General features: G+C 35.5%; 4 protein-coding genes across 15 annotated transcripts; all 4 read right to left on the reverse strand.

The window, feature by feature from the left end:
* Nucleotides 1–165: 165 nt before the first annotated feature.
* Nucleotides 166–10,581, reverse strand: LOC110663995 (HIPL1 protein). Of its 5 annotated transcripts, none has more exons than XM_021823506.2 (9): nt 10,426–10,581; nt 10,226–10,355; nt 9,989–10,116; nt 8,837–8,994; nt 3,034–3,831; nt 2,732–2,957; nt 2,399–2,577; nt 1,038–1,279; nt 166–850 (listed from the first exon to the last, which is right to left on the reverse strand). In XM_021823506.2, exons 3-9 carry the CDS (start codon nt 10,062–10,064, stop codon nt 448–450), a joined length of 2,082 nt encoding a protein of 693 aa, XP_021679198.2. In that variant the 5' UTR covers nt 10,065–10,116; nt 10,226–10,355; nt 10,426–10,581; the 3' UTR covers nt 166–447. The 5 variants fall into 5 exon arrangements, with proteins under 5 accessions (XP_021679198.2, XP_021679199.2, XP_057995197.1 ...); XM_021823507.2 differs by having other exon boundaries at nt 10,226–10,309; nt 10,426–10,575; XM_058139214.1 differs by lacking the exon at nt 9,989–10,116 and having other exon boundaries at nt 10,426–10,579.
* A 524-nt stretch (nt 10,582–11,105) lies between these two features.
* On the reverse strand, nt 11,106–17,240 carry LOC110663998 (protein EARLY FLOWERING 5). The gene is made up of 9 exons (XM_021823509.2): nt 16,884–17,240; nt 16,260–16,353; nt 15,123–15,208; nt 14,416–14,465; nt 14,240–14,309; nt 14,077–14,158; nt 13,587–13,984; nt 12,756–13,289; nt 11,106–11,739 (listed from the first exon to the last, which is right to left on the reverse strand). The coding sequence occupies exons 1-9, from the start codon at nt 16,962–16,964 to the stop codon at nt 11,515–11,517; spliced, it is 1,620 nt and encodes a 539-aa protein (XP_021679201.1). The 5' UTR covers nt 16,965–17,240; the 3' UTR covers nt 11,106–11,514.
* A 1,245-nt stretch (nt 17,241–18,485) lies between these two features.
* LOC110663999 (protein NUCLEAR FUSION DEFECTIVE 4) lies at nt 18,486–21,314 on the reverse strand. 8 transcript variants are annotated; one of them, XM_058139515.1, is made up of 3 exons: nt 20,908–21,314; nt 20,231–20,736; nt 18,486–20,089 (listed from the first exon to the last, which is right to left on the reverse strand). In XM_058139515.1, exons 2-3 carry the CDS (start codon nt 20,705–20,707, stop codon nt 18,920–18,922), a joined length of 1,647 nt encoding a protein of 548 aa, XP_057995498.1. In that variant the 5' UTR covers nt 20,708–20,736; nt 20,908–21,314; the 3' UTR covers nt 18,486–18,919. The 8 variants fall into 8 exon arrangements, with proteins under 8 accessions (XP_057995498.1, XP_057995494.1, XP_057995497.1 ...); XM_058139511.1 differs by having other exon boundaries at nt 20,231–20,787; XM_058139514.1 differs by having other exon boundaries at nt 20,231–20,804.
* Nucleotides 21,315–22,316: 1,002 nt separating this feature from the next.
* Nucleotides 22,317–24,537, reverse strand: LOC110664000 (protein NUCLEAR FUSION DEFECTIVE 4). The gene is made up of 2 exons (XM_021823516.2): nt 23,948–24,537; nt 22,317–23,653 (listed from the first exon to the last, which is right to left on the reverse strand). The coding sequence occupies exons 1-2, from the start codon at nt 24,416–24,418 to the stop codon at nt 22,487–22,489; spliced, it is 1,638 nt and encodes a 545-aa protein (XP_021679208.2). The 5' UTR covers nt 24,419–24,537; the 3' UTR covers nt 22,317–22,486.
* Nucleotides 24,538–25,153: the final 616 nt, after the last annotated feature.

Consider the following 25,153-nt stretch of genomic DNA (forward strand, 5'->3'; position numbering starts at 1 on the left):
GTTGCATTGCATCGACCAGCCAAGAACGCTGGTTGCTGATGTGTTTCCTCTTTCTCTACACTTCAACTGCATGTTGTTGCAGCTTTATTCAACTCATCAAGTTTTACAACGCTTCTCATTTGGATTCAGCTTTTGTTTGATTAACCATAGATAAAATAACAAAAGTACGAAATGGTATAATTGCCATTAAATTTTTTTGGTTCTCTGTCTTGTAAAAGAATACTTAAATACCAAGTATTTGTCAGATGAAAATGGAAGATCAATAAGCCGGGCAGACGTGCACAGCTCTCACTGAATTGCCATATGAGTCGCAACTCACGAAAGGACAAATGTGAGTGTCAAAACCTGAATATGTTTCATTAGTCATAGGTTGATGATACTTCTATTAAAGGAATACACGAAGAACTAAGAAGGCCCCGTTATACTGCATACATCAGTTGCTATACGCTAGATAACATCCAACAAAAACAGCAATAAAGAGGAGAAAAAGACCAAAATCCTGCTATATCGGTAATGAGACTGGCCTGCATTTGAAGGGGGTGATGTGGTAGGGCCTGGGCTTGCAACGTTTGTGACATTTTCCTTAGAACAGGTGTAATTGCAGCGACTTGGACGAACAACTCTATAAACACCACTGCTAGCTAGAACAAAAATATCCTTGCGGTTGTCCTCTCCAAATGAGAAAATGTAACCCAAGGATGGAAAGTTACTTCCAGCTACAGATATGCACTGGATGGGAGAGTCCTTTGCACAACTGAAGGGAATTTTGCTGGTGGTAAAGTTACCACTATCTTCAGGGGTTTCAGTAGCTGCCCACACAGCACCAGCATACAAATCTGCATACAAGTACCTAAAAATATAAAACAGATCAGCTAGCTACAGTTAACAATGTGAAGTAAGGTGGTGGTAGTCCATAACCATATGATTTTTGAGAGTCTGCTTGAGCACATAGTCACTTCTAAGGGGCACCTAACTCATCATTATCAATTAGAATGGCTCTGTAGAACATTTGAGCAAAATGTACGTTGCTTACATACCTCCCATACATGCATGGATCAGTCATTGAGCGATAGAAATATCCCCCGGTAATTGATGCTGACCCTTCATTCTTGTTTACTTCAGAGTGGTTGTATCCCATAACAGGAAAAATTGGGCTTATGTTGTTCAGAGATGTATTTCCACCAGGTGATGATGGAGGATTATAAGGATAGGGGCCCTCATAAACACGCCAGCCATAGTTTCCCCCCTTTGTTATGATATCCACCTCTTCATATAAATCCTGCAGGCCAAAAATAAAAGTGTCAAACATTTTCTACCTTCAGAAATTAATTGCACAGAATTGGATTGTCCAACTTAGGCATCTCAAGAATCTTTGCATATGACTCAAATAGACTGATACAAGACATAAGCATAACCATTACAAAAGTGTAAATGATGACATCCATTGTTATTTTGAAAGGTCCTTGTTTCCAACACTTCTGTCCCCTAATACTCGGTAGACTAAATTAGTTCCCATGTATTAATGAAACATCTAAGCATAAAACAAAATAACAAACTTATGAATTAACAGAGATTTTTTTGAACCAATGACATAGCAATTACTTCCATAGTGGCTATGTAAACTGGTTGATTAGATATCTTCTATTGGCACTAGAAATGGCAGTTTTTAGGAAATGGGCCATGGATGTGTTTTTTTCGTTAGGAAAGAGCACCAAATATTTAGCAAAAACATTAAAACTTTTTTTCACTTGCAGTTCCAAAAAGTATTGTGAAAGCTTTACATTATATTTGAAAAATAGTCCACAAAAATTACTAAATAGTATTTGAAAAGTCTCCTTCCCCCAAGGAAAAGGAAGCAATATGTTCAGCAATAAGACTAGCAAAGTTTTAGCTGATTGGTTCTATCCAATATTCTTTTAAAGCAGATCAATGTGTCAAAAATGATTTTAAAAACTTGTCCAATGTAAAATGAAATCTCCCTGACACTACTACATCTGTTTTTGGTAGAATGGTTAATTATAATCTTATAGAATAGTGCTTACCTATACAGGTCCACAAAAATTCACTAAAGAACTCCCAAAGGAGAACTTCAAATGTTTCTTCCCTTTACAGGAAAAGTGACATGACCTGAAGTCACCAAACAAAAAAAATAACATGAAAGCCAGGAATGAGTGATGCCATGAAAGCCATCATCTTGATGGGAATAATATCTTCTGCTAATCTGGGAACAGACCTACTAACCATTCCAAGTTCCAACTACCTCACCCTTTTGCTACTCAGCCAATGCCCAGAAGCATGATTTTCAAGTCAATGCAAACATAAGGAATAAATAAAATTGAATTACAAGATTTGCGCTAACTAATTGTCAAGATTGTGGGAAGCAAAACACATCACAGACCTGGCCAACATCTGCGCACATAAAGTAGGATGGCCTTTCTGAATCAAAGCTGCAGCGCCAAGGATTTCTTAAGCCTAAAGCCCATATTTCTGGCAGCAATTCACTGTCTTCACTAAATGGATTGTCTTTAGGGATAGAGTAATTTCCCCATAGACCAAGGTCATTAATTTCTTTAGCACCTGCAAAAGTGGTAATTATGAGCTCTGCAACAAGGCCTCTCAACACAATGCTTTCCTAAAGGATGGGGAAAGAAAACTGAAGCTGCAATGCAGCAATTGTTCACACAAACCAATGAAAAACTACTTATAGAAACAATTCTGTTCTGACACTCACTTGGTATATTATCAACATCCAATCGCATGATCTTTCCAAGCAATGATTTCTTGTTTTGGGAAAAATTGTAAGGGTCCCCTGCATTATCTGGTCCACCCCCATCTCCCATCATGAAGTATAAATGCCCATCTGTAGGTCCAAAAAGAATCTGTCCTGCATGATGCGATGTGAATGGAAGGCCCATTGTAAGTATCCTTCTAACTTCCAATGGTTTCGCAGTTGTTGCCTGGAAAAATTATCAGAAGTCAGAATCACTGAATTAAAATAACATTCCAAAATTATTTGTGTACAGAGATTTGTACCAAGGAAGCCTCAACGGCTGTACTGTTTGCAGTATATTCTGCAATAACACTATGATATTGGCATGGCTGTGCACCATTATCAGGAGCCAGCTTTGAAGGATCACAATTCACATCTGAATTACATGAACATCTTCCAACACATCCTGGCCACCTGACCTTGTCACAATTAAATGAAGCAAAGAATCGACCATTTTGTGCAAAGTTTGGATGAAATGCCATACCCATCATCCCAAATGCATTGCTAAAATAAACTTCATCAGTTAGATCAATAAAAGGACTAGACTCGTCAATTTCCAGTGTTCCTCCAGATCCCTCTTCAGGAATAGTCGCCAACCAAATCTTACCTCGTTGGCTGGAGAAGAATGCACGGTTAGAGCCATCAGGATGAGCAACCATATTGAGGTAAGATCCATTTCCAATTTTCTCAAGGCACAAACCAGCTGGGGGACTTGGTGAACCAGTGTTATTGAGTATAACAGGTTCACCATTAAAACATACTGATCCATCAGTAGATGCACCACCAAATGCTTTGCAGAAATCGGTTTTTGATTGCCAGAGATCAGTCAATTTGCTAACACTGGAATTGACAGGTAATCCAGCTTGGCCTTTTAGTGAAGGGGCAAAAGGAGAATTCAACACAGATACGTTTTCACATGCATTCCATACTTTAGAGCAGAAGTCATTCACTAGTAGGCTAGACTGAGATGAATTTCTAGAAATAGTGGAATTACAGAGAAAAGGAACTGGTCGGTGCACAGAATTGATTGTAAATAACTCTGATGAAAAGGGATCACATCTCTGTAAACCATGTTAACAAAGATATCAACAGAGTGAGAAAATTATTTAAAAATTATGCAGTAGTTAAAAGATCATTTGATATGTGTAAATTCTCACTAGCTTTAAATGCATATAAGGTATTCTTATCTTTGCAAAAACTTCAAACAAGTCTATCAATAGACATTTAATTTCATTTTATACAAGCTTGCAGTAATTAAGCCTCTGTTTAGTTCCAAATTGTTGGAATTGATGAGATTTTACTTTAATTTATGGAATATAATTATGACAAAATCATGTGATTGATTAGCTTAATTGGTGCTTGTATTAAGAAGTGATTTAAGGAGTGCTATATATTTTATATATTCCATTATAAATATGGACTCTTATGTACTATGCTAAGAACACTAAGAACAAGAAAATAAAAATGTAATCCTTTGAGGTTCATTCCAACTCTCTCCCTTTCTCTCCCTTTTCTTCTTTGCTTTCTAAAAATTCAACATGGTATCAGAGCCAGCAGAAAATTCTAGGGTTTCTGCTTTCTTATTGTCATCCTTCTTCACAAAGCAATTGGTTTCAGTCCCAAAAGCTATTTTCCTTCTTCAGAGTTTGAGTCCCAAAGCTATGGGTTTTAGTTCCAAGCTATCCCATCTTCCTCTTCTTCTCCTTCTTCATGATTTGAGAGTTTAGGGTTGAAGTCTCTACTCCCTTCTTCTCCTTCATCAGAGCCTACAGTTTGAGTAGCAGCTATTTTTCTCCCATATTCTCATTCGTCTTCATTTTAGCCTAGGGTTTGAGTCCTAAAACTATTTTTCTCCCAAATTCTCATTCTTGATGATAGATCCATAACTTCAGCAAAAATCTCATCAAGAGGAAGTGTTGGAATTGATGAGATTTTACTTTAATTTATGAAATATGCTTATGAGAAAATCATGCGATTGATTAGCTTAATTAATGCTTGTATTAAGAAGTGATTTAAAGAATGCCATATATCTTATATCTTCCATTATAAATATGGACTCTTATGTATTATGCTAAGAACGCTAAGAACAAGAAAATAAAAATGTAATCCTTTGAGGTTCATTCCAATTCTCTCCCTTTCTCTCCCTTTTCTTCTTTCCTTTCTAAAAATTCAACACAAATAAAGAGAAGAACCCTCCATCTCTTCATCAACCGAAATGAGAAATTTTTATTCACTCAGAAATGATACGTTGAAACAACAATTTATCAATCTTTAGTAGTTAGTCTAGGAAGCATGGATACAGATGTAGAGTACAGGTATGGCATGGCACAAATAAAACTATCAATAGGATAAAGAGGACAGAGCAAACTGTCGTTTAACCTTTTACTTAAAAGCAAAAGAATCAACAAGTAATCAAATAGGGATAACGACTCAAAAAATACATGTATCATGTTTACCCAATAGACATTCATAGCAAACATATCAACTTCATAATTTTCATTTCTCTCAACAAATTTGCTCTGGTCTTGCAGTTACAAATCCAAAACATGATTACACATTTTCAAAAGATAATAATCATTAATGAGAACAGCCTATGGTAATGTGCAGAAAATGTTGAATAGACATCTGGAAGTATCAGCAAGTATTGGTACCAGATTGAACCCACTACACTGGGGAGATCGAACCATTTATGCTTCCCAGATCTTATTTATGACAGGTTAGTGGGGGCTATTAAATGCACTGGCAGTTAAGCATGAGGTAAAGAATATCATGGTGGTTAACTAAGAAAAACCATAAATATTGAAGCTGTAAAACTTCTTAATCGAATATTTTCATACAACCTATCTACATCTAGCTAATCATGTGGATTAGTCTCTGAATTCATGAAAGGTGCACAGCATCATTAACTGAATACTAGAATAGGTCTTGATCCTTAGATTTTGTATATCACTTGAAATGATGTTGCAGACTGTAGACCCTTATTTTGTGATGAGTATGTGCATTAAGGCCGTAAGAAACCCAATGATGAAAAATTTTATGACTGTAAGATATAATTGAAGGTATAGAACTGAATTATTAATTCCGTGGCATGATCTTGACAAAAAAATAATAATATGCTTTTTGGGAAATTAATTTAATTTAAATAAAATTTTGTTTTGTTTAAATTTATTATGGGTAATTCTTAAATGGACCTAATTAACTTTAATTGGGCGCCATGAGCCTAAGAAAGCCTAGTTAGAAATTTTAAATAGGACCCATTTAATTTATTTTTTGAAAACTAAAATAAGAAAATATCTTTTTCTTTATCCCTCTCCTATACAAACTCTCTCTCCCCCATTGGCCCCACTCTCTTCCTCACTTCCTATTGGTGCCACCCCCTTTCCCTTGGTTGGAACACCTCACCCATATCCCAGTCTCACCCAATTTCCTCAATCCCAGTTGTTTAAGTTATCTGAACCTTATCACCCTAGGACTCCAAACCCTACCACACATCTTCCTCACTTTCTATTGGTACCTTCCCCTTCCTCTCTCTTCTTATTGGTTGAAATACCTAATCCATATCTCATTCTTACCCAAATTCTGCAATCCTAGTTGTTTAAGTTATCTGAACTTTATCACCCTAGGACTCCAAACCCTATCACACCTCTCTCCCAAAACCCTATAAATACCCCACTGATAAAAAATAAAAAGAGGGAAAGAGGAGGGAAAAAAAAAGGTGGAGGAAAAGACAAAAAAAGAAAAAAAATTAAAGAGAAGAATAGCCAAAATTCTTTCAGTTCTTTTTTTTTTCTAGCGATATTTCTTAAATGTTAGTTCTTTTATCTTCTTTTCAAGATCTATGCCATGTAATGTTTAATTCTATGTTCCCTGTTTTTAATTTATTTTATATGTTCATATAGATCATGTAATCATATTTAATTTGGGGGGATAAACAATTCTGCACATATTCAGTTTTCGATCTCTCACGTTTTTATTATTTTTTGTTATTTTCTAAATCTGTAAAAATTTTAGGAAAATTATATTCCTATTCTTCACGAAATTCAATTAATTTTAGGCTCAAGAATCACTGAAAAAGCTTTTTTATTTTGTAAGTTATGATTGTTTGAAGTTAGGGTTCCTGTAAAATCCGATTTGCAGGATACCCGACTTGTGGAGCCCATATCTCCCTTGTTTCTTAATATTTTTGTGTAAATCTAGTGTCTACAATTAATTTCAGAATCTTATGAATCTTTTCCAATTGGTTTTGCATTCATATCTGTTGTGGTTAATGAGTTATGAATTTTACAAAAAAGTAGTATGATTCTGTCACTTAGAAAAGTTACGATTTATGTAGACCATTCAGCTAGGGTTTTGTTTGATTTATAAATTTTATGATCTTGTATGATATGTAAGCTGTCTTTTGTAATTTTTTTTATGATTTTTAGGCATGTCTAACAATTTTTAAAAATCGGATTTCTTGCTACTATCAATTTTCCAGAATTTGAAAATTGTATATTTATGCATGTTATTGTATTTTCTTGGGTTTTAATTGATATTTGATCTATTTTTCTGTATTCTTTTAATTCAAGAAGTGTTATGAAGTGTTTGGATCATATTAGAAGAATTAGACCATTCGGTAGTTATAACTAATTAGGAATCTTAACCCTTTAGGAGACTAGAGTTAGAATCCAATGTAAATTGTTATTAATATTTTCTTTATTTTTATTTTTTTCTTTAGTTTCTTTATTTTTTATTACAAACAAAATTGGTAAGTAGTCCTAAGGTAAGTGTCAAAGAGGGCATTTGCGTGGAGCTTACATGGAGCTAAACAGGAGTAAGCCAGAAATATCATTGTCATACTAGAAGAGAAGACCCTTTTTTAAGGGTAGCTTGCCCCAATGGCAACTGCATTTACCAACAGGTAAGTGGCTCTAAACTCCTCGAATAACCATTGGCATAAAATTGTAGTAATAATAGAATTTTTATTTGGTAAATTAAAATTAACTTTGTTTTTAATTTAACTGACTTTTGCATGTAATTAATTTAAATAAATACTTTATAAATTAAAATTAATCTTGTTTGTAAATTAAACTAACATTGGCATGTAAAATAAATTTAATTTAATACTTGGTAATTGTAAAATAAATTTACATGTTAGAAATCTTTATTAGGTTGTGATTGTTTGGGCCTTATGTGATATTAGAATAAATTACACATGTACATAATTAACTTAGTTCAATTATCCTTAGGGTAACTTGGTGAAAATTAATTAATTAGGTTAAATAGAAACGTAGGGTTATTTGAAATTGAATTTGTTTGTAAATTAAATTCTCAATAATAAATTAATTTTAGTCATCTGGTAAATATCATTTAAATAATTAGCAACCCCATAGATAGGAATTACTTGTGCATGCAAATTATGTATAAATAATAACCCTTTTGTGAATTACTTGCATGTGTAGGATTAGAATTGCATTTTTTAGGATAAAGTTTAATAAAAGAATAATAAACAAGACTTCTAAAAATATTAGTAGAGGACTGGCACTCGAATTAACAAGGTTAGACCAGACGTAAGGGGTGCCTAACACCTCCTCTTACGTACCCACTATTTCGAGCCTAGACATTGGGCTATGGTAATGACGGTTGTAGAAACTCTGCAAGGAGTAAGTTGCCATCAATGACCCTTGGAAGAAACACTGAATATGTCTCGGTTATTACCCGGGTGGTGACTCCTGTCTATCTACGCCTTCGTGTCATAAATCCTTAGTACCGTGGTAGTGTTATGGGAAGACGGTACTTACCAGTAGTTTGATTTTATTAGGATTGTTTGAAGTGCATGTCTAGAAAATGCTGCCCCTAAAGAGGGGGTACTTAATGAGATCATTGTGACTCCAACATCTTTCCTGGGCATTAGTGCATTTTATACAATTCTAATGGATGATCATTTAGGACCTACAATAGCTCATCACTTCCCAATTAACAAATAAAAAATACTGATACTGTTGCCATGAAGCAATCAACCTGGGTCAAATTGAAGATTTAATATGGGTTATTTTTATTTGACAAAAGGGGAAATAGAAGTCTTACAGCACAAAGGATAGATTTCAGGAGAGAAGCACAGCCAGGATCGGAGATGTTCATTGCCTGAAATTGCTTCTGCAATTGTATATCTGCAGTGGAATTGCAGCAGGTGCTCCCATTGTAGGGACAAAAATTCAGAGTGGTGTTTAAGGTAAATGGTGCTCCTAATCAACAAATTCAAAATGAGAAAGAAAATTAATTTCAAGTACATAATCACACAGCCACTAAAGTTTGTAAGTTAAAAACTCAACAAAACTTAAATAATAACAGTATAGCCTACATCTACAGGTTTGAAACCTACTTGAATCAGTGCATAATGGATGAGATAGAGAAGGATCAGGAAGAAACAATAAGTTAAAGAACAGAAAGACAATGGCAGGAACTGCCCCCATCGCACCAAACAGACAAAGAAATGAAGATGCTCCACTACAAGGGCCTCCTTTTTGCCGATGCCAGAATCATCTTAAGCAGCAAAACTTTTGGCTTGGAAGCCACTATTATTTAAAGGAGAAAACCTTTTCTGTGGTTTGAACTTTCTCCTCTCTACCAAATGCTGCATTTTTTAGTACCTTCAGGCTTCAAGTTCAATCTCTCTCTATTGGTGGCCGATCTGTAAGCTCTTTCTATGTATCACTCTATTAAAGTCAGCTTCCAGAAGGGAAATATCTTTCCTTCTCTGTATAGATGTCAACCCTTACGGAACTGCCGCAATGATTTTTCAACTCTCTCTCTCACTCTCTCTCTCTCTCTCTCTCTTCCAAAAACTCTCTGTGTCACAAGTTTTTTGAATTTTGAAATTTTCTATCCCGGCTTCAACGATAGAAAGCACCAGTAACTTTTGATCAAGTCATTAATTGGGCAGCTTTACATAGTTAACCCTACATGAACATGTAAACTGAAATATGAGGTTGTGGAGAAGAAATCCACTTGCTTTGCGCCCAATACCAAGTTGGCTAGATATTGGTTGGTTCAATATGTTTTGTGCACAAATCGGCAAATTGCACATGCTGGATAAGTTCTTTTAAAACTAAATCCAACAATACAAGCCAAAAAAAAAAAAAAAAAACCAGACCATATTCACATTCAAACATGGATAGAATTTTCAACAGCAATAAGGGTGACCCAATGCACCAAGTATCTACGCAGCTTTACCCGTACTTTGTAGAGAGGTTATTTCCGCAGCTCGGCTCGGCTCGATCTCATTTGTGACTTTATTCAACAGCAATAATGACATCAAAATGAGAAGAAACGGACAAAGATATGAAAGTTGAATGAGGGCTGCAAATCTAAAATATAAAGAGCTTGTAATAGCTAAATAAACAAAAGGGACCAATCACATGTTCACATCATCTGCTGTGAAATAATTGAACAATAAACGAGTCAAGGTCTACTCACATTACTTTATCAAAAGGGTAGCTGGACCCTAAACCAAGGAGACAAGTACTGCCCAGAGGAGCTTCCTGACCACTGATTTGATTACTGAAATTGAAATTGCTTTATTGAGAAATCACAATATTTTGCGTGCCTATCAAATGAAGTTAACCAAATTACTTGAGGTCTAAAAATGAAACAACAGAAAGAAGAAGAAGAATTACCAAGTCAAGCATCGCAGAGTAGAGCGGTGGGTCCTTTGAAAGAGGGGTGAAGGTCGGCTATTTCTTTTTGTTTGCTTTTGCTACTGCTAGTCTTCAGTTCTCACCTTTCACTGACCCATCTCTGCTCAGTTTCTGGATTAACATATTCCAGGTCAATGTTATTTAAAACCACAACAATTTTCCGATTTTATTTAATAAAAAACTAGTCAAATTTTAGAAGTTTAAAGCTGAACTTAAACGAATCATTCATTGTATGAGATCAAGTAGTCAGTCTAATTTATGTGGTCTTGGAGTCACAGAAGCTGTCCTAGTTTCCCTGTGCTTGTTTCTCTTTATTTCTCTTTATTTCTCTTATTTCTATTTGGGATGCCCTGTCATTTGAATTTTGCCTTAAAAACACATTTTCGTCCATATTGTTTTAAAAATTAACAAATTTTTTTTTTCTATGGTTTTTAAATTTTAGCAATTTCAATTCCTATGTTTCAGTACAAAGTTTTGAATGACGTTTAATTGCTTTATAATGTAGAACCGCAAAACTAAACTGACATTAAATTTTAGATTTTAAAAGACAAATTGTCAATTTCAACACAAAATATGACTCTACTTAAATTTCAGATAATCCTTTTGTAATTAGCCCCAAATAGAACACAAAATGAACAGAGTATCCTAGACGCTCAAAATTGAACAGTACAGTCAACATATAATGGAATTACATCCTGGAAAGTTATAAACCAGACAAGTAATACATATAAAATTCAGTTGGCAGTCGTTAAAAAAAAATTGAGAATGTAAACCAAATATTGAATTTCAATGAAGTACAGTTATCCCCCTTGTTCCCGTTGATATATCCACCCTCCACTTGGAAAAATTGGCCCCATTCACACCCACTTCACGTATTGAGGGGTTCTATCAACAGGAAAATGGATTAACGATACAATGTTGAGTTCCTAAACCCAATGACCGAGATGGAACCAAGGCCACCGGCAACAACAAATTTTTCTGATCAAGCATCTGTTCCAGCACATTAACCTGTACACTTCGTTGCCTTGGGTTCCTTTTTCTTTCTCCCTCTAGCCTGCAATGCTGAGATCAAGCATCAAGCGCGCCAAGTGCTTTCATGTCCTCCAAAAAGGCCATATATGAGTCATCAATACTCTGAGTCTTTGAAGCTGATGGCAAGTTAGTGGACTCTGGCTTCATGATGGTAGAAGCTGCTGGTCTGGTAGCTGCTGCTGCTGCTGCAGTAGAAACTGTTGGCTTGGGTTTTGATTTTGGGAGAGCAGTCTCTCTCCTTACTCGAACTGAAGCAGGAACCTGATCATAGACTAAAATTAGGCTCAAGTATGGAAAACTATGCAAGTAACAAGATTTAAACATAAATGGAGTTTCTCCCCTCCCAGTGAAATACTAAGAGCTAGACCCGGCCAAGGACCGGTTCAAAACAGGAACCGGATTGGTTTAAACTAGACCGGAACCAATCAAACCCATCTTTGGCTCATAAATGAACCGGACCGAGATTGAACCAGAACCGAACAGACAATTCTGGCCCGAACCCCCTTTTTTCATTTAAAAAAAACTTAAAAAAAAATTTCTTGACCATTCAATTTGGACCTAGATCAAACCGGAACTGAAACCAGACCGGAACCTGAACCAGAACTATGGGGAGTTTCATGGTTCCGGTTCTGGTTCACTAAAAACCAGCGGTTTTGAAACCGGAACCAGCCTAGTGGCTGGGTCCACTAAAGCCATTTCAATCCAAGATAAAGAAATGGATGGCCATATGAAAACTTCTCAGCCAATCCTAGCTGGGTGCCACAATATCATACAAGCAAGGTTCTTAAATCACATGCACAATTTTATAGCAATGCCAGACAGGGTCTAAACATTCCATGCACTGTATGATGATCCCACTTTCAGTGAAAGTTTGCTTCTCTTCGTATGTAAATTGATTGTTTCCAATAATGACTTATGGCAAGTGAGTTCAGCAATCTATTTTCTGATTATAAAAAGAGAAAGGGTTCAACATCTACAAATCATCAATGCATTTCAAATGTTTTCCATGTTTCAAGATGTCTTGAAACTGTTCGCTTAAAAACCTTCAGGCAATTTGCCTCAAAGTTAAGCACATTAGAAATGGTCTAACTAAGAATTAGTATTCTTTCTTTTCCATCAGGCAATTTGCCTCAATGTTAAACACATTAGAAAAGGTCTAACTAAGAATTAGTAGCCTTTTGTTTCCTTCATGCTATATATACAACAAAATTTTTAAAGAGAGAGGAGAGATTTTACATAAGATGGCTTCTCATAACTAATCAGAGAAATGTACATACCATAGCTGTAAGTTCAGGAGTGTGCTGTGCTAGTGGCCTCTTAACAACAGTGGGTGCAGCAGATTTGACATAAGATGGCTTCTGAGGAACAGTTGGCCTCACTGAAGCATCTTCTTGTAAGGTAGGAGGAGGACCAGGTGGAAGAGGTGGCCTCATCATTGGGGGAGGTCCGGGGGGAAGACCATATGGTGGTCTTGGAATTAGTGGAACCATTACTCCTGGAGGAGCCACTTGGCCTGCAAGTCCAGGAGCAGCCACTGGTGCCCGCATACCTGGTGGAGGTGGAGGAGGGGGTAGGGGCAAATGTGATATTCCTGGAGGTAATACATCAGACTGTAATGTAGGTATCACGGTTGGCCCAGGAACAGGAGGTGGTTGCCGTGGAGGTGGTGGTGGGGGAACCATGTTAAGATTATCCTTAGTTGCTGTCAGATTATTGCCATTGACTTCAGATGAGGCACCTTCAGACTGACTGCTGGCTGCCTTCAGCAGCATACCAGGAGGAGGTGGTGGTGGAGGGAGTACAGTAGGCACCTGAATAGAGAAATGAAGATGTTAGATTTATACCAAAAGTTCAAAAAAGGTCTACAAAAAATATTCAAAAAATAACATTTCAGTTCAACTGTCAACATTGAGACCTGTTACCAATTCTCTGAGTTTGCAAATACCTACTAAATGTCTTGGTTTTGAATTATGAACCAAGTGCAGACTTTTCTTTCTTTTTTTTTTTTTTTCCTTTTTTGGAAATCTGGATTCTGGTGCAATGTCTCCATCAAATTTAGGTTGCCTTTATTAGAAAGTAGTTGCAGAGGAGGTGATAGATAAACTCACCTGAACTGTTTCTTTGGAGGATGGTTCATCTGACAAAGTAGATGAATTTCTCTCATGTTCAATTTCGTTGGTGCCAGGTGGAGGTGGCTGAGCAGACTGTTGGAGGGGTGGAGGTGGTGGTAGTAAGGTGTGACTTGCAACTTGGTCTTTTGGTGGGGGGCCCGGAGGAGGTGGAGGCAGTGACACACCCAAGCCTGGTGCAGGAGGCTTCGGTGGCAATGGAGGAGGAGGAGGTAGGGGCAAGGAAGCAGCTATAATAGAGTTATCCTCAGAGGCCAAGTTAGTGCTTTCTGGCAACGGAGGAGGTGGGGGAGGTGGCGGGGGAGGCACTGCTAAGGCAGCATCCTCTGACTCTGTATTTGAGGATGATGAAGCAGCAGATAAGGGAATCCGGGGCCCTGCATGTCAAAATCAAAGAAAAGTTAATAGAGGTAGAGGAGAGAGCACATAACAACTTATTCAAGCTGAAAAATGGGAGAGAAAAAAGGACCTATGGATGACTTATACATAGGAGGCTTTCCCGGTGGTGGGGCCCCGGTAGGATTCAGTGTAGGGTGATAATAGACAGAGTCCTGCAAGCAGAAACTTGGCAAATGTAAGATCATTAGATAGCAAAATAGGACTAAAATATTATTGATGTGAGTCAGACATACTTCAGGTTTAGGGTGCTTGACTCTCTCTTCTTCTTCTGCAGATGTTCTCCTCCGAGGTGGCCCCAAATGACTGCAATAGAATACATACTTCAGTTTGTCAATAAAACAAAAGATGTTAAAAATAAATGGCTTGCTGCCACATACAGAAAGGAATGAGAAAAAAGAAGACAATCTACCTGAACATGACTGGGGTTTCGCCCTTCTCCTTCATCTTCTCTTCATACTCCTATTTGAGATATTAAAGAAAACTGGTTATTATGTTTTTACGGCCAGCATTTCATCTTCTTATTCCGTATCTACTTTCTCTATTTAATTCTGTATGAAATCATCATAGGCCTAGTACTTATAGAACCATCTATTAGAACTTCTTCAGAAAATATTATATTAATGTTATTCCTTCCCACATTTCAAGTGTATAATACAGTGCTAATTAAGTTATTTGGTGCTCTATGAGCATCTATGCTATTGATGAACATTAGTAATCCAATAAAAACCATCAACCATTCATCAACAGTATGCTGTTTCTGCCATAATTAAATGTTCCCGTCTTGATCCAGATATCTAAGTGCCCTTGTAATTTTTTAATATGAAAGAGATGAAAATGAGACATACGGAGGCTCCAGTTAGACAAGTAGAGCATGTTAAGTTAGAGGATAGAAAGAAAAAAAGGGGTAGACCTAAATTGACTTGGAGGAGAGTAGTACAACATGACTTAGAAGCATTACACATTTCTGAGGATTTAACCCAAAATCGTTCAGAGTGGAAAAAGCGAATCCATATAGCCGACCCCAAATTTTTAGGATAAAGGCTTAATTGAGTTGAGTTGAGTAGAAAGAGATGAAAATGAAACTAGGAGCAGAAAACATAGTGTCGTAGCCATTACCTTTCTCTTTTTTATAACCAGGTTAAGTGTATCCTCAAGTTGTCTCTTCTTGTGTTTTCTTGCTTTATCCAAAGCACCATCAGCCTCTGCACCAGTTATTAAGACACAAGGATAAGTTTGAATAGGAAAAGGCTAGCATAGCAATTCCATATCCAAGTCACATGCAAGAAGAATATAGTCCAGATAAGCACAACGGCTAGAAAAGTCATAAAAAAAAACCCATGGGAAAAAAATCAATTAAAAGTTAATGCAGCATGAAAAAGTGCCAGAGGAATGGATCTTTCGAGAAAGAGAATTTTCTTCTTTTTCAAAAAAAAAAAAAAAAATCTATCAGTGAAGTACATTTACTATAACTATAAGCATCAATGGTTACAGAATACCCAAAAGTTGTCTCTTTTTTTTTTTTTTTTTTTTTTGTAAACAATGAAGCCAATAACCATAGCATCTATTTTAAATTCTATAAACATGCGCCCCTGCATCCCCTCCCCCCCCCCCCCCCCCCACCAAAACCCCCAACATACAGGCTCATATATGCATGCACAGATACAAACACCGATAGAAATAGTAAATCAATCCCCACTTGCTTCCTCAGTTCTTTTAGCAAATTAAAATACTTAATGTATGGTTGCATCTCAAGATTTATCAGCAATTATTAGGTTTGAACTTGCTATAGTTCCACAATCTTCCATGGACTTAAAAATTTCAACTTCACAAACTTAAAGTTCTCAAGATGGCAAAAAAAATCTAGTGCCTCATAGCAAAGAAAGCTTATTCATGCTTGAATTGATGTTTAAGAGAAGAAATGTCACTAAATTGTGATGTATTAAACAAAATAGCAGGAAGAAGTCACTTGGCATGGAAGAAGCATTGCCACATGTTATGTGGAATATAAAATTAGTTCAGAACAGTCATACTTTTGAAGGGAATTAAGCATCTATTATTAGAGAATAGTATTCTATCCATGCTTGGATCTCAACTTCCATAAGCTAATAATTAGGAATCCAAAAAAGTATTAATAACTCCTGATTATGATCACATGCATTCAAATATGACACTTTTTATTCAGAGTGTTGAGCAAGACATCTTTCAGTTAAAAAAAAAAAAAAAAAAAGAATACTCAAGCAGATTATGACTTACTCATCAATTCCAACTTCTCTATTTGCTCCCTAAGCACCTCAGGATCCTTCTTCAAAATACCCACCTCCCTCACCTTCTTTCTTTCTTTTTTGTTCTGTTAAATTCAATACAAAAGGTTAGAAGTTTGATAATTTGTCGACTAATGCATACGATTTTCAATGATCCAAATGACAATAAAATTACTTGGGGCACCAAAACAAATAGGCATGCATGTGTCATGAACCAAAGAAGCAATAACTAAAATAATATTTATGAAAAAACTCCAGAATCTGAGTAAAAGTATACGTTCAACTACACTCCTGGTGCCAAAGAAATTATGAACAATTTGGGCCACATTGAAAAGCGTTTCCTCTCTTTCCCTTGAGTTTCAGGAAACAAACTTAGATTTGAAAAAACCACCCAATTTCTGAATTTTTATAGAGCTTAATTTGGAGTAAAATTTCAATCACTTCTTGCAAAACCAAAACCAAACATTCAAATTTCTCCGTTATTGCTACCTTTTTTCTATCCTCAGCAATTTAGTATCCAAAATCCAGTTAGTGGGAAAAAAAAAAAAAAACAATTCGATGATCAACCACAACCACCTTCCAGAATTTAAAATTGGGAAACTAAAAATGAAATTACCCGTTTTAGTTCCTTCTTGCGGAGCTCCTTACGATATGCATCAGTGGGGTTCATAACTTTGCCTCCTTTCGTCGTCTTCATCTTGTAAATAGAAAAATTGAAGAACTCTCTCCTTTTCTATATATCTCTGTCTCCCCAAAAAAACAAAAACAAGAATCTAAATTAGCAACAGTAATGATACGTATGCTTGTTGTTGTGATTGTTCAATGTGGATTTTTGCAAATCAATCAGACGCTGAAGAATCTTGCGGAAACCCTTTCCTCGCTTCCTATTCCGTCGCAAATCGTCGGCAGCTTAATATCTAAAGGGATCACATTTATCTATCGCTCCCTAATTTCTCTGTAAATCCTATATCTGATCGGGATCGACGATGCTTATAAGCCCATTTTCCAAGGTAACGGGCCGGAGCCATCAAACCCAAATTCAGTATGTCTTGTAGAAGCAACGAGTACGGAATAAAGCTTAAGTTTAATTAACTTATTTTTAATTTTTTATTTAATTTATTTTAAAATTTTGAATTTATATCCAATATAATTTAATCTTTTTAATTTGTATTATATGCGGTATTTGTTAAATATTTATTTTTTTATTTTTAAAAATAAAATATTATTTTATATTTTATAATTAATTAAACTAAATATAAAAAAATGTATTTTTACTATTGAATGTTATTAATTAGAATGAAATATAAAAAAAATATTATTTTTATATTTTCAAATAATTAATTAAAATAAAAAATTATAATAATTATACTTAATTAAATTGAAAAATAATAAAAATATATTTTTTTTATTTTTCATATAATTAATAAAATTAAAAATAAAAATATTATTTTTATATTTCCATATTATTAATTAATATTAAAAAAAAGTAAAATATAATAAAATTAGATAATTATAATTATTGAATTAATAGTAAAAAATAATTAATTATGTTAAAAAATTAAAAAAATTAAGTAATTAACATTAAAAATATTAAAAAATAATTAAAAAAAAAACAACTTATGCGCTATGTGGGTGAGTTACACATTCTTTAATTTTAGGTTAAATTAAACATAAATTAAAATTTTTTAAACTAATTTAGATCAAATAATTAAAAATGAGTAAAATTGAACTTTGGACAAATTGAGTTTTACTCTCAGAAAGCAAACACTAACACAAATTTTGAGAGAAAATGTTTAAAGGTAAGGTATAAATTTTAAAATAATAAATTTATTTAAAAGTAAAGTATTGTTTATTTTAAAATAAAAAATTATTTAAATATATGTGTCATGCGTATATTTATATATAATAGGGTTTTACTCTTTCTTTTCATGGCATGTTCATGATTATGCTTAATCGATGAAGCATAATTAATACTCAACCAAAATTGGCGTGAAGTACGTATAATTACCAGCTCCATAACAATTTTCAATATAATTATCGACTTTGTCATGTTATTTAATTTAATCAACTTGTAATATTTCTCTTTTTTTATTGGAGAAATAAAATTTATTTTTAGAATTTTTTTATCTATAGATAAATACACAAACATATGACACGTTACTTAATAAAACTTATAATACGTATAATATAAAATTAATAATTTCTCCTGCTAAGTGAATAAAGGCAAAACCACTAGGATTGGATATAGCATATTGGAAAAACAGAATCAAGAATAAACTGGTTTCCTGCATAACCTTCAAAGTTTAATTTCAAACAAAGAACAATGAAGGCTATGTGCAGATCAAGGATATTTACATTTATTATATTATACATCGACAAAAGGGGCACCATTCTTCTGTGTTGGGCATCTTATTGCTAAAGAAAATGTTCTTTTGCTACAGCCATAGCATCAAGCATGTTGCCTTTAGTTTCATCTGCCACCCTGCAATGAGCGTGGAAGGCACAAGATGTTAATACTGAAAATATCAAATATGTAAGATATGAGCTAGTAAAAACATTATTGTCTTTTACTATATAGCTAGCGATCAAATCCAGAATAAACAGTAAATGAAACAGAGAAATACCTATCTCTTATCAAATAGTAACATCTTCTTAAATTCTCATTATATGTGGTGGTCTCTCTCTCGTGGAATGTTGTAATCTTCTGAGCACGATCCGATTATAAAAACATTTTGTCCGTAAGAACAATCCAAAAGCAGCAAGAGCCCCCAGAAATGTAGCCGATGCCATGATCAGAAAAGATAACATGAAACAGTGAGTTCCAGTGCATGTGATCCCTTCCCCTGATGCTTCCCTGTCATATATATAACCAACGACTCTTACAGAGAATATGTAGGATCCAACAGGACTAGCAATAGTGATGGTATTGAATATGGTGCCCATATGTCTTACCCCAAATATCTCTGAAGCAATTGTGGGCATCAGTGACCACTGAGAACCATAACAAACACCCACCAAAACAGAACCAGCATAGAGAGCACCAGGCAAACCAGAAGCAATCACCAAGTGACCAATGGTCATGCCTGCAAGAGTGATGACCATGAACAATGGCCTTGCCCAGCCTCTAGCGTGTAAGAAATAATCAGATATATATCCAGCTCCAAATCGGCCAAGAAAGTTCCAAATGCTCCACAAGGAAATTAAGGTATTAGTTTCGAAACTTGCATAACCAAGAGATCCTCCTACTTGGCCCATATTATTCACTGTGGCAAGTCCTGAGCCCATACCACAAGCCATGGCAAGAAACAAAATCCAGAAATCCACCGTACAGGCAGCTTGCAAGAGATTCACGTCTTCGTCATTTTGCAAACAATTGTCACCTTCAGGGTCACCAGGCAAACTTCGATACCCTGTAGCACCATGTCTTGCAAGCAACTTAGACTCATCCACTAAATGATTCCTCTCAGAAATAATATCAGAATTCTTTTCCCTAGCTTTGATTGCAACGAAAAGAGGCAATACAAGCAACAGTATGAGCAGGATAAATGCAACCACACGCACTGAAAATTGGAAACTGAAGACATGTTCCAATATTATAATGATCATAAGATATGCAGCCAGAACCAATGAAATCACTGAGAAACTATCAAGGTACTTCTTCTCCTCTGCTTCACTCACACTGTGAATTCTGACCAACCACATTAGTATCATCGGATTGATGCTGGGCAAAAGTGCCAGCAGCAGGAGATACAAGGTGGGTTTGTTGTTGAATATTGTTTGATATACTTGTATTAATATTGCTCCACTTAAACCAAGAAATCCCTAGCAAGTAAAAGAAAAACTTTTCACAAGAATCAATCAAATTCTCATTAATCCATGCAATTGATTTCGAATTGGGTTGCTAACCATTTTCTTTTATATGGATGATGAATAAAAATTGGGGGAAAAGCAAGAAAGAGAAACCTTCATGATGCCAACGGCAGTGCCGCTATAGTTGAGGAAATTCCGCACAGAAGTGACGACATTAGCGGTATTAAAGAAACTTTGGCCGTGCGCCGCCAGAAACATGAACAAACACATCGCCGCAACCGGCGGTGTCTGAATTAATCCGATAACAGCAGCCCACATAAAAAAATACCCAGCGAAGCACTGTATGGCGCCAACCAGGAGGACAACCCATGGCCCACTAGAAATTGTCGAAGTGGGTTCGTGGTGGTGATGGGTGGTGGCTTTGGTGTAGAGAACACCGGAAAGAAAGCCGCAGTTGGCGCCGATGTCTTTGAAAACAGAGACAGTGTCGAGCGTTGATTGATCATAGCCTTGGGTACACTTAAGAGTCGGGGAGTAGATGGAGAAGGTGTAAAGAGAGCCGCTGGTGCACTGGATCCATATGCTGGCAACCGTAGAGAACCATTTCGTGTTAAGCTTCAGTCTCTCCATTTACCATCTCTCTCTCTCTCTCTCTCTCTCTCTCTCTCTCTCTGCAATTGTTCTTATCTTAGCAGATGATACATAAGTTTCTGCACGGTAACGACAGCTTTGGTTCACCGTACCAGGATATGAGTTCGAATCTTGGTTTAAGCCAATAAAAAAATGGAATTAAAAAATAATAACATAGCTTACAGATTGCAGAAGTGTACAGTGGCAATGGCTTGTAAAAGATTCACTTCGTCATCACCTTGACATATTTTCGAATCTAGGCCTCTTCTTGACTTGCATCATTGTGATCCATTAGAAGATTGGTCTGTATTGCAACTGTCTCTGAATCCTCCTCTTCTCTTTAGGCTTTGATTGTAATTATAAGAGGCAAAGCGATAAGCACAAATGAAAAGTTACATCAAGCACAAAGGACAATCAAGCTGAAAACAGATATTGCAACAGGAAAAGAAAATTTCGCTCTCATAGTACTTGTGGGAAGATAAATATCCTGGAAAAGGGCTCAATGCAATACTTGTAAGGAGCAATGTCACAATGAAAATTTTTACAAGCGACGCAAAATAAATCTCAAGAGCAACCTGCCCAACAGGATAACTTCAGTGAAAATCAACAAGGAGCTGCAAAGGTTTTTTTTTTTTTTTTATTGCTTCTTAAGTGTGTAAGTCATTAGAAAATTGGAAAAGTTCATTTTTGGCAATGAACATTTTGTCCATGTTAAATTTTTCTCCTTCTTTACGTTTTTTTTTTTCCTATTAACTCAAACCTTTGGATCTTAGCACCAATTAACCCTAATTAATTAAAAAATATTTAAAAATTAAACTTTATTTTGCCCAATTAATTCAAATCTTTAGATTTAAGTTAAATTAATTTTAATTTCAAATTAGTTAGAATGGGCTATATAAAATTTTTTATTATTTAATTTTATTAAAACACAAGTCTGTATAACATTTAAAACTCATAAATCTATACGCTTAATTTAGGCTTTCATCTCCTTTCCTCGCTTTTGTTTTACTAATTTAATATAATTACTAACCTATTATAATTTCACGGCGAGGCATTTATTCAAACAATTCAACTTAAAATATTTTTTTTTTCAAAAAAATTCCATGAATAGCATTCAATTTGTTTTTGTTTAATTAGTTATCTGAATATCTTCTGGAAGTCGATCATACTTGTAAAAGGAGATGAACAAATTACCCACTGCATTACAAAAATAGACATTGATCACTTGATTATTGGTTTCTCTTATTAAAAATGGAACAAAAAAATAATAATAGTAAAACAAGGATGAAATTCATAAATTTTAAGAGTTATAATAAAATATAATATTAGAATTCTCTAAATTCTAAAATTTTATATAATAAAAATTTTTTATTTTTTTATAATCAATTTATATAATTTAAAATAATGATAATGTGAATAATTTTTCACATTTCTTTCATATAATAATAACAAAACTATTAAAAAATTTTAATTATATGAGATAATAAAATATTAAATATACAATAACCGATTAATAAGACTTTACTTTTAAAAAATAACAATAACTACATACGTTACCATCGCTTTAAATTAAATTAATTATTAAAAGTTAAAAAAAATTTACTATACTAAATATTAAAATTCAAAAAATTTTATATTATTTTTTTAAGTTCACAGAGATAATTCTATTATAATTTTTAGAGTTTAAGTATTTGCTATTGAAATTTTTCACCAGCCACAAAAAACACAGCACTTCTTTCTGGATTAATACAAGCTCCATCGTCGAATTTCTCGCGGTCTCTAAGAACGTTGTACCCGTCTAAGCAGCACCACCTGATAGAACCTCCTTGTCCTAAAGAACAATGCAAGAGCAACGAGAACCCCAAAGGAAGCAACAAATGCCATGATCAGAAAAGAAAGCAAGAAGCAGTGAGTTCCAAAGCATGTGTTTTCTTCACCTGTTGCTGCCTTATCATAAATGTACCCAATTACTCTTACAGAGAAAATATATGATCCAAGAGGACTTGCTATGGCAATGGTGTTGAATATAGTACCCATATGGCCAACACCAAATATCTCAGAAGTGATTGTAGGCATCAATGACCACTGTGAACCATAAGAAACCCCCACAAGGAATGAACCCAGGTACAAACTTTTAGCAAAACCTATGGCAATAACTATATGGCCAATGGCCAAGGTTGACAGAGTGACAACCATGAATAATGGCCTTGCCCAGCCACCTCTGTGCAAGAAAATATCTGACACAAACCCAGCTCCAAAACGGCCGAGAAAATTCCATATACTCCACAACGAAACCAAAGAATTAGTTTCAAGGGTTGTGTAACCAAGGGATTCTCCTACTTGACTGATGTTATTTACTGTTGCAAGTCCAGATCCTAATCCACAAATTGAAGCAATAAATAACAACCAGAAGTTTACTGTTCGCAAGGCTTGCAAGAGATTCAGGTCTTCTTCATCTGATGAACTTCTGTCATCAGTAACAGCCTTAGCTTGACCCTCACCACTAGGCAGGGCATGATAATCCGTAGGATCCTCTGCTGTCGAAAACTCTGGCTTTGGTTTGTGACCCCTCTCTTCCAATAATGCTTGTGCAAATCTATCAGAATTCTCCCTCTGAGCTCTGACTGCAACTTCAAGAGGCAAGGCAACGAGAAACAGCAGGACAACAAATGTAACGATGCGTGACCAAAGCGGCAAAGTAAAGATGTTTTCCAAAAGTATGTTGATTGTGAGATAAGCAGCGACGATCAGAGCAATTGCTGAGAAAGCATTTAAGTGCTTCTTGTCATCTTTTGTGTTTGTGTCATAGTTTCTTACCAAATTCATAAACAACAGAGAGACAGATGTTGGTGTCAGTGCAAGTAGTAGAATGTAAGCGCTTGGATTGCCACTGCATACTGTCTCGTAGAATTGGATTAGTATTGCTCCACTCAAACCAAGAAAACCCTGAACAGTAACATAAAATGGCAATCTTCTTACAACTCTATACAAGTATAACATACTTTGAGAATAAGCATAACTAACAGATCATACTACGATTCCATTTGGGATTGAGATTCAAACCCCTTCTCTAAAAAAATGAATCATATTAGATGTTATTGGAGAAAAAAAACTATTTTAGAGTTTTCATTATCAGATCTCATTTTCTGGGTTTTCTCATCACTTCGCCATTTTTTCTCATCCTCAATTATATAATCAAACCAACCCAAGATCAAAGAAAAACAATAACGTGTATCTTACCTTCATTATGCCAACAATAGTCCCACTATAGGCACTGAAATTATGAACACCGCTCACGACGTTCGACGTGTTAAAGAACGTCTGCCCGTGAGCCGCCATCCACATAACCAGGCACATAACCGGCACAGGCAGCCCGGGAATCAACCCAACCACGGAAGCCCACATCACGAAATATCCAATGAACCACTGGATCGCCCCGGCCGCATGGACTACCCATGGGCCGGTAAAGACTCCAAGACGGCATGGGTTGCGGCGGAGGGTGACAGCAGAATAGAGAATGCCAGAGAGAACGCCGGCGTTGGCTCCGATGTCCTTGAAGACAGAGACGGTGTCGAGTGTTGACTGGTCGTAACCTTGGGTGGACTTGAGGATGGAAGAGTAGATGCCAAAGGTGTAGGTTGCACCGCAACTACACTGGATCCATATACTGGCAACTGTGGCCATCCATTTCGATTTTAACATCTCTTCCATCTCTCAGTCCCTTAGGCGGTCTGGCTTAGCATAGATTCGTTACAGTGCGCTCTTATTATTATTATAGTTGGAGACACACACCCATTATTACAAGTTAATCATACTCTACAAATTAATTATTATTATCTATCAAAATGATATTTTAAATTACAAAAAATATATTTAACACCCACACTATTTTGATTCAATAATAAATAAAAAATTAGTTTATTATATTTCATCCAAATTGTTGCATTTATTTTCCACGTTGCATTCTGATATTTTTCAACCACAAATGTTAGTATGCCATCTGCCCACGTGGAATTTGTAAGACTCTAATCGTTCTGTACGGTCTTATCATCACTCTTAATTGCTGACGGTGACACCAAACCATGTGATGTGTCTTTTTGTCCTGTTTTTTAATTTTACATATTAATTAACCTATGAATTTTTAATCACAATTAATCTCTGAAATTCCTAATCTAAGGGCAATATCTCCAAACTGGAAGTTCAAATTCACAGTTAGTTGAGACTAACTAAAGCAGCTGCTGATTCTTCCCTTGGGGCAGGACGAGTGGTGCGCCATTGAGATCAGAATTTTTTTTTTTTTTTTTAAATCAAAGTAAATACATGCGAATCCGTTGTTATAACTAGCCGATCTCGCAATCACAATGTGTTGTATTTAGCATCCAAAAGAGACCAGATACATCACACCAAATGCAATTTCTATAAAGACGGGACGACGTCATCTTCTAA

This window comes from Hevea brasiliensis, chromosome 17, assembly GCF_030052815.1.
Source record: "Hevea brasiliensis isolate MT/VB/25A 57/8 chromosome 17, ASM3005281v1, whole genome shotgun sequence".
NCBI lineage: Eukaryota > Viridiplantae > Streptophyta > Magnoliopsida > Malpighiales > Euphorbiaceae > Hevea > Hevea brasiliensis.

Excerpts from the sequence above, each read along its gene's own strand:
- LOC110663995 (XM_021823505.2), bottom strand. The coding sequence starts at position 9,222 with ATGGGGGCAGTTCCTGCCATTGTCTTTCTGTTCTTTAACTTATTGTTT. Across the intron at positions 8,995-9,131 it reads TCCATTATGCACTGATTCAA|GAGCACCATTTACCTTAAAC; the intron begins GTAGGTTTCAAA and ends TTTGTTGATTAG. Across the intron at positions 2,958-3,033 it reads CAGCCGTTGAGGCTTCCTTG|GCAACAACTGCGAAACCATT; the intron begins GTACAAATCTCT and ends TAATTTTTCCAG.
- LOC110663998 (XM_021823509.2), bottom strand. The coding sequence starts at position 16,964 with ATGAAGACGACGAAAGGAGGCAAAGTTATGAACCCCACTGATGCATAT. Across the intron at positions 16,354-16,883 it reads GCAAGAAGGAACTAAAACGG|AACAAAAAAGAAAGAAAGAA; the intron begins GTAATTTCATTT and ends TGAATTTAACAG. Across the intron at positions 14,466-15,122 it reads TGGTTATAAAAAAGAGAAAG|GAGTATGAAGAGAAGATGAA; the intron begins GTAATGGCTACG and ends TATCTCAAATAG.
- LOC110663999 (XM_058139515.1), bottom strand. The coding sequence starts at position 20,707 with ATGGAGAGACTGAAGCTTAACACGAAATGGTTCTCTACGGTTGCCAGC. Across the intron at positions 20,090-20,230 it reads CTGCCGTTGGCATCATGAAG|GGATTTCTTGGTTTAAGTGG; the intron begins GTTTCTCTTTCT and ends TTTACTTGCTAG.
- LOC110664000 (XM_021823516.2), bottom strand. The coding sequence starts at position 24,418 with ATGGAAGAGATGTTAAAATCGAAATGGATGGCCACAGTTGCCAGTATA. Across the intron at positions 23,654-23,947 it reads CTATTGTTGGCATAATGAAG|GGTTTTCTTGGTTTGAGTGG; the intron begins GTAAGATACACG and ends GTTACTGTTCAG.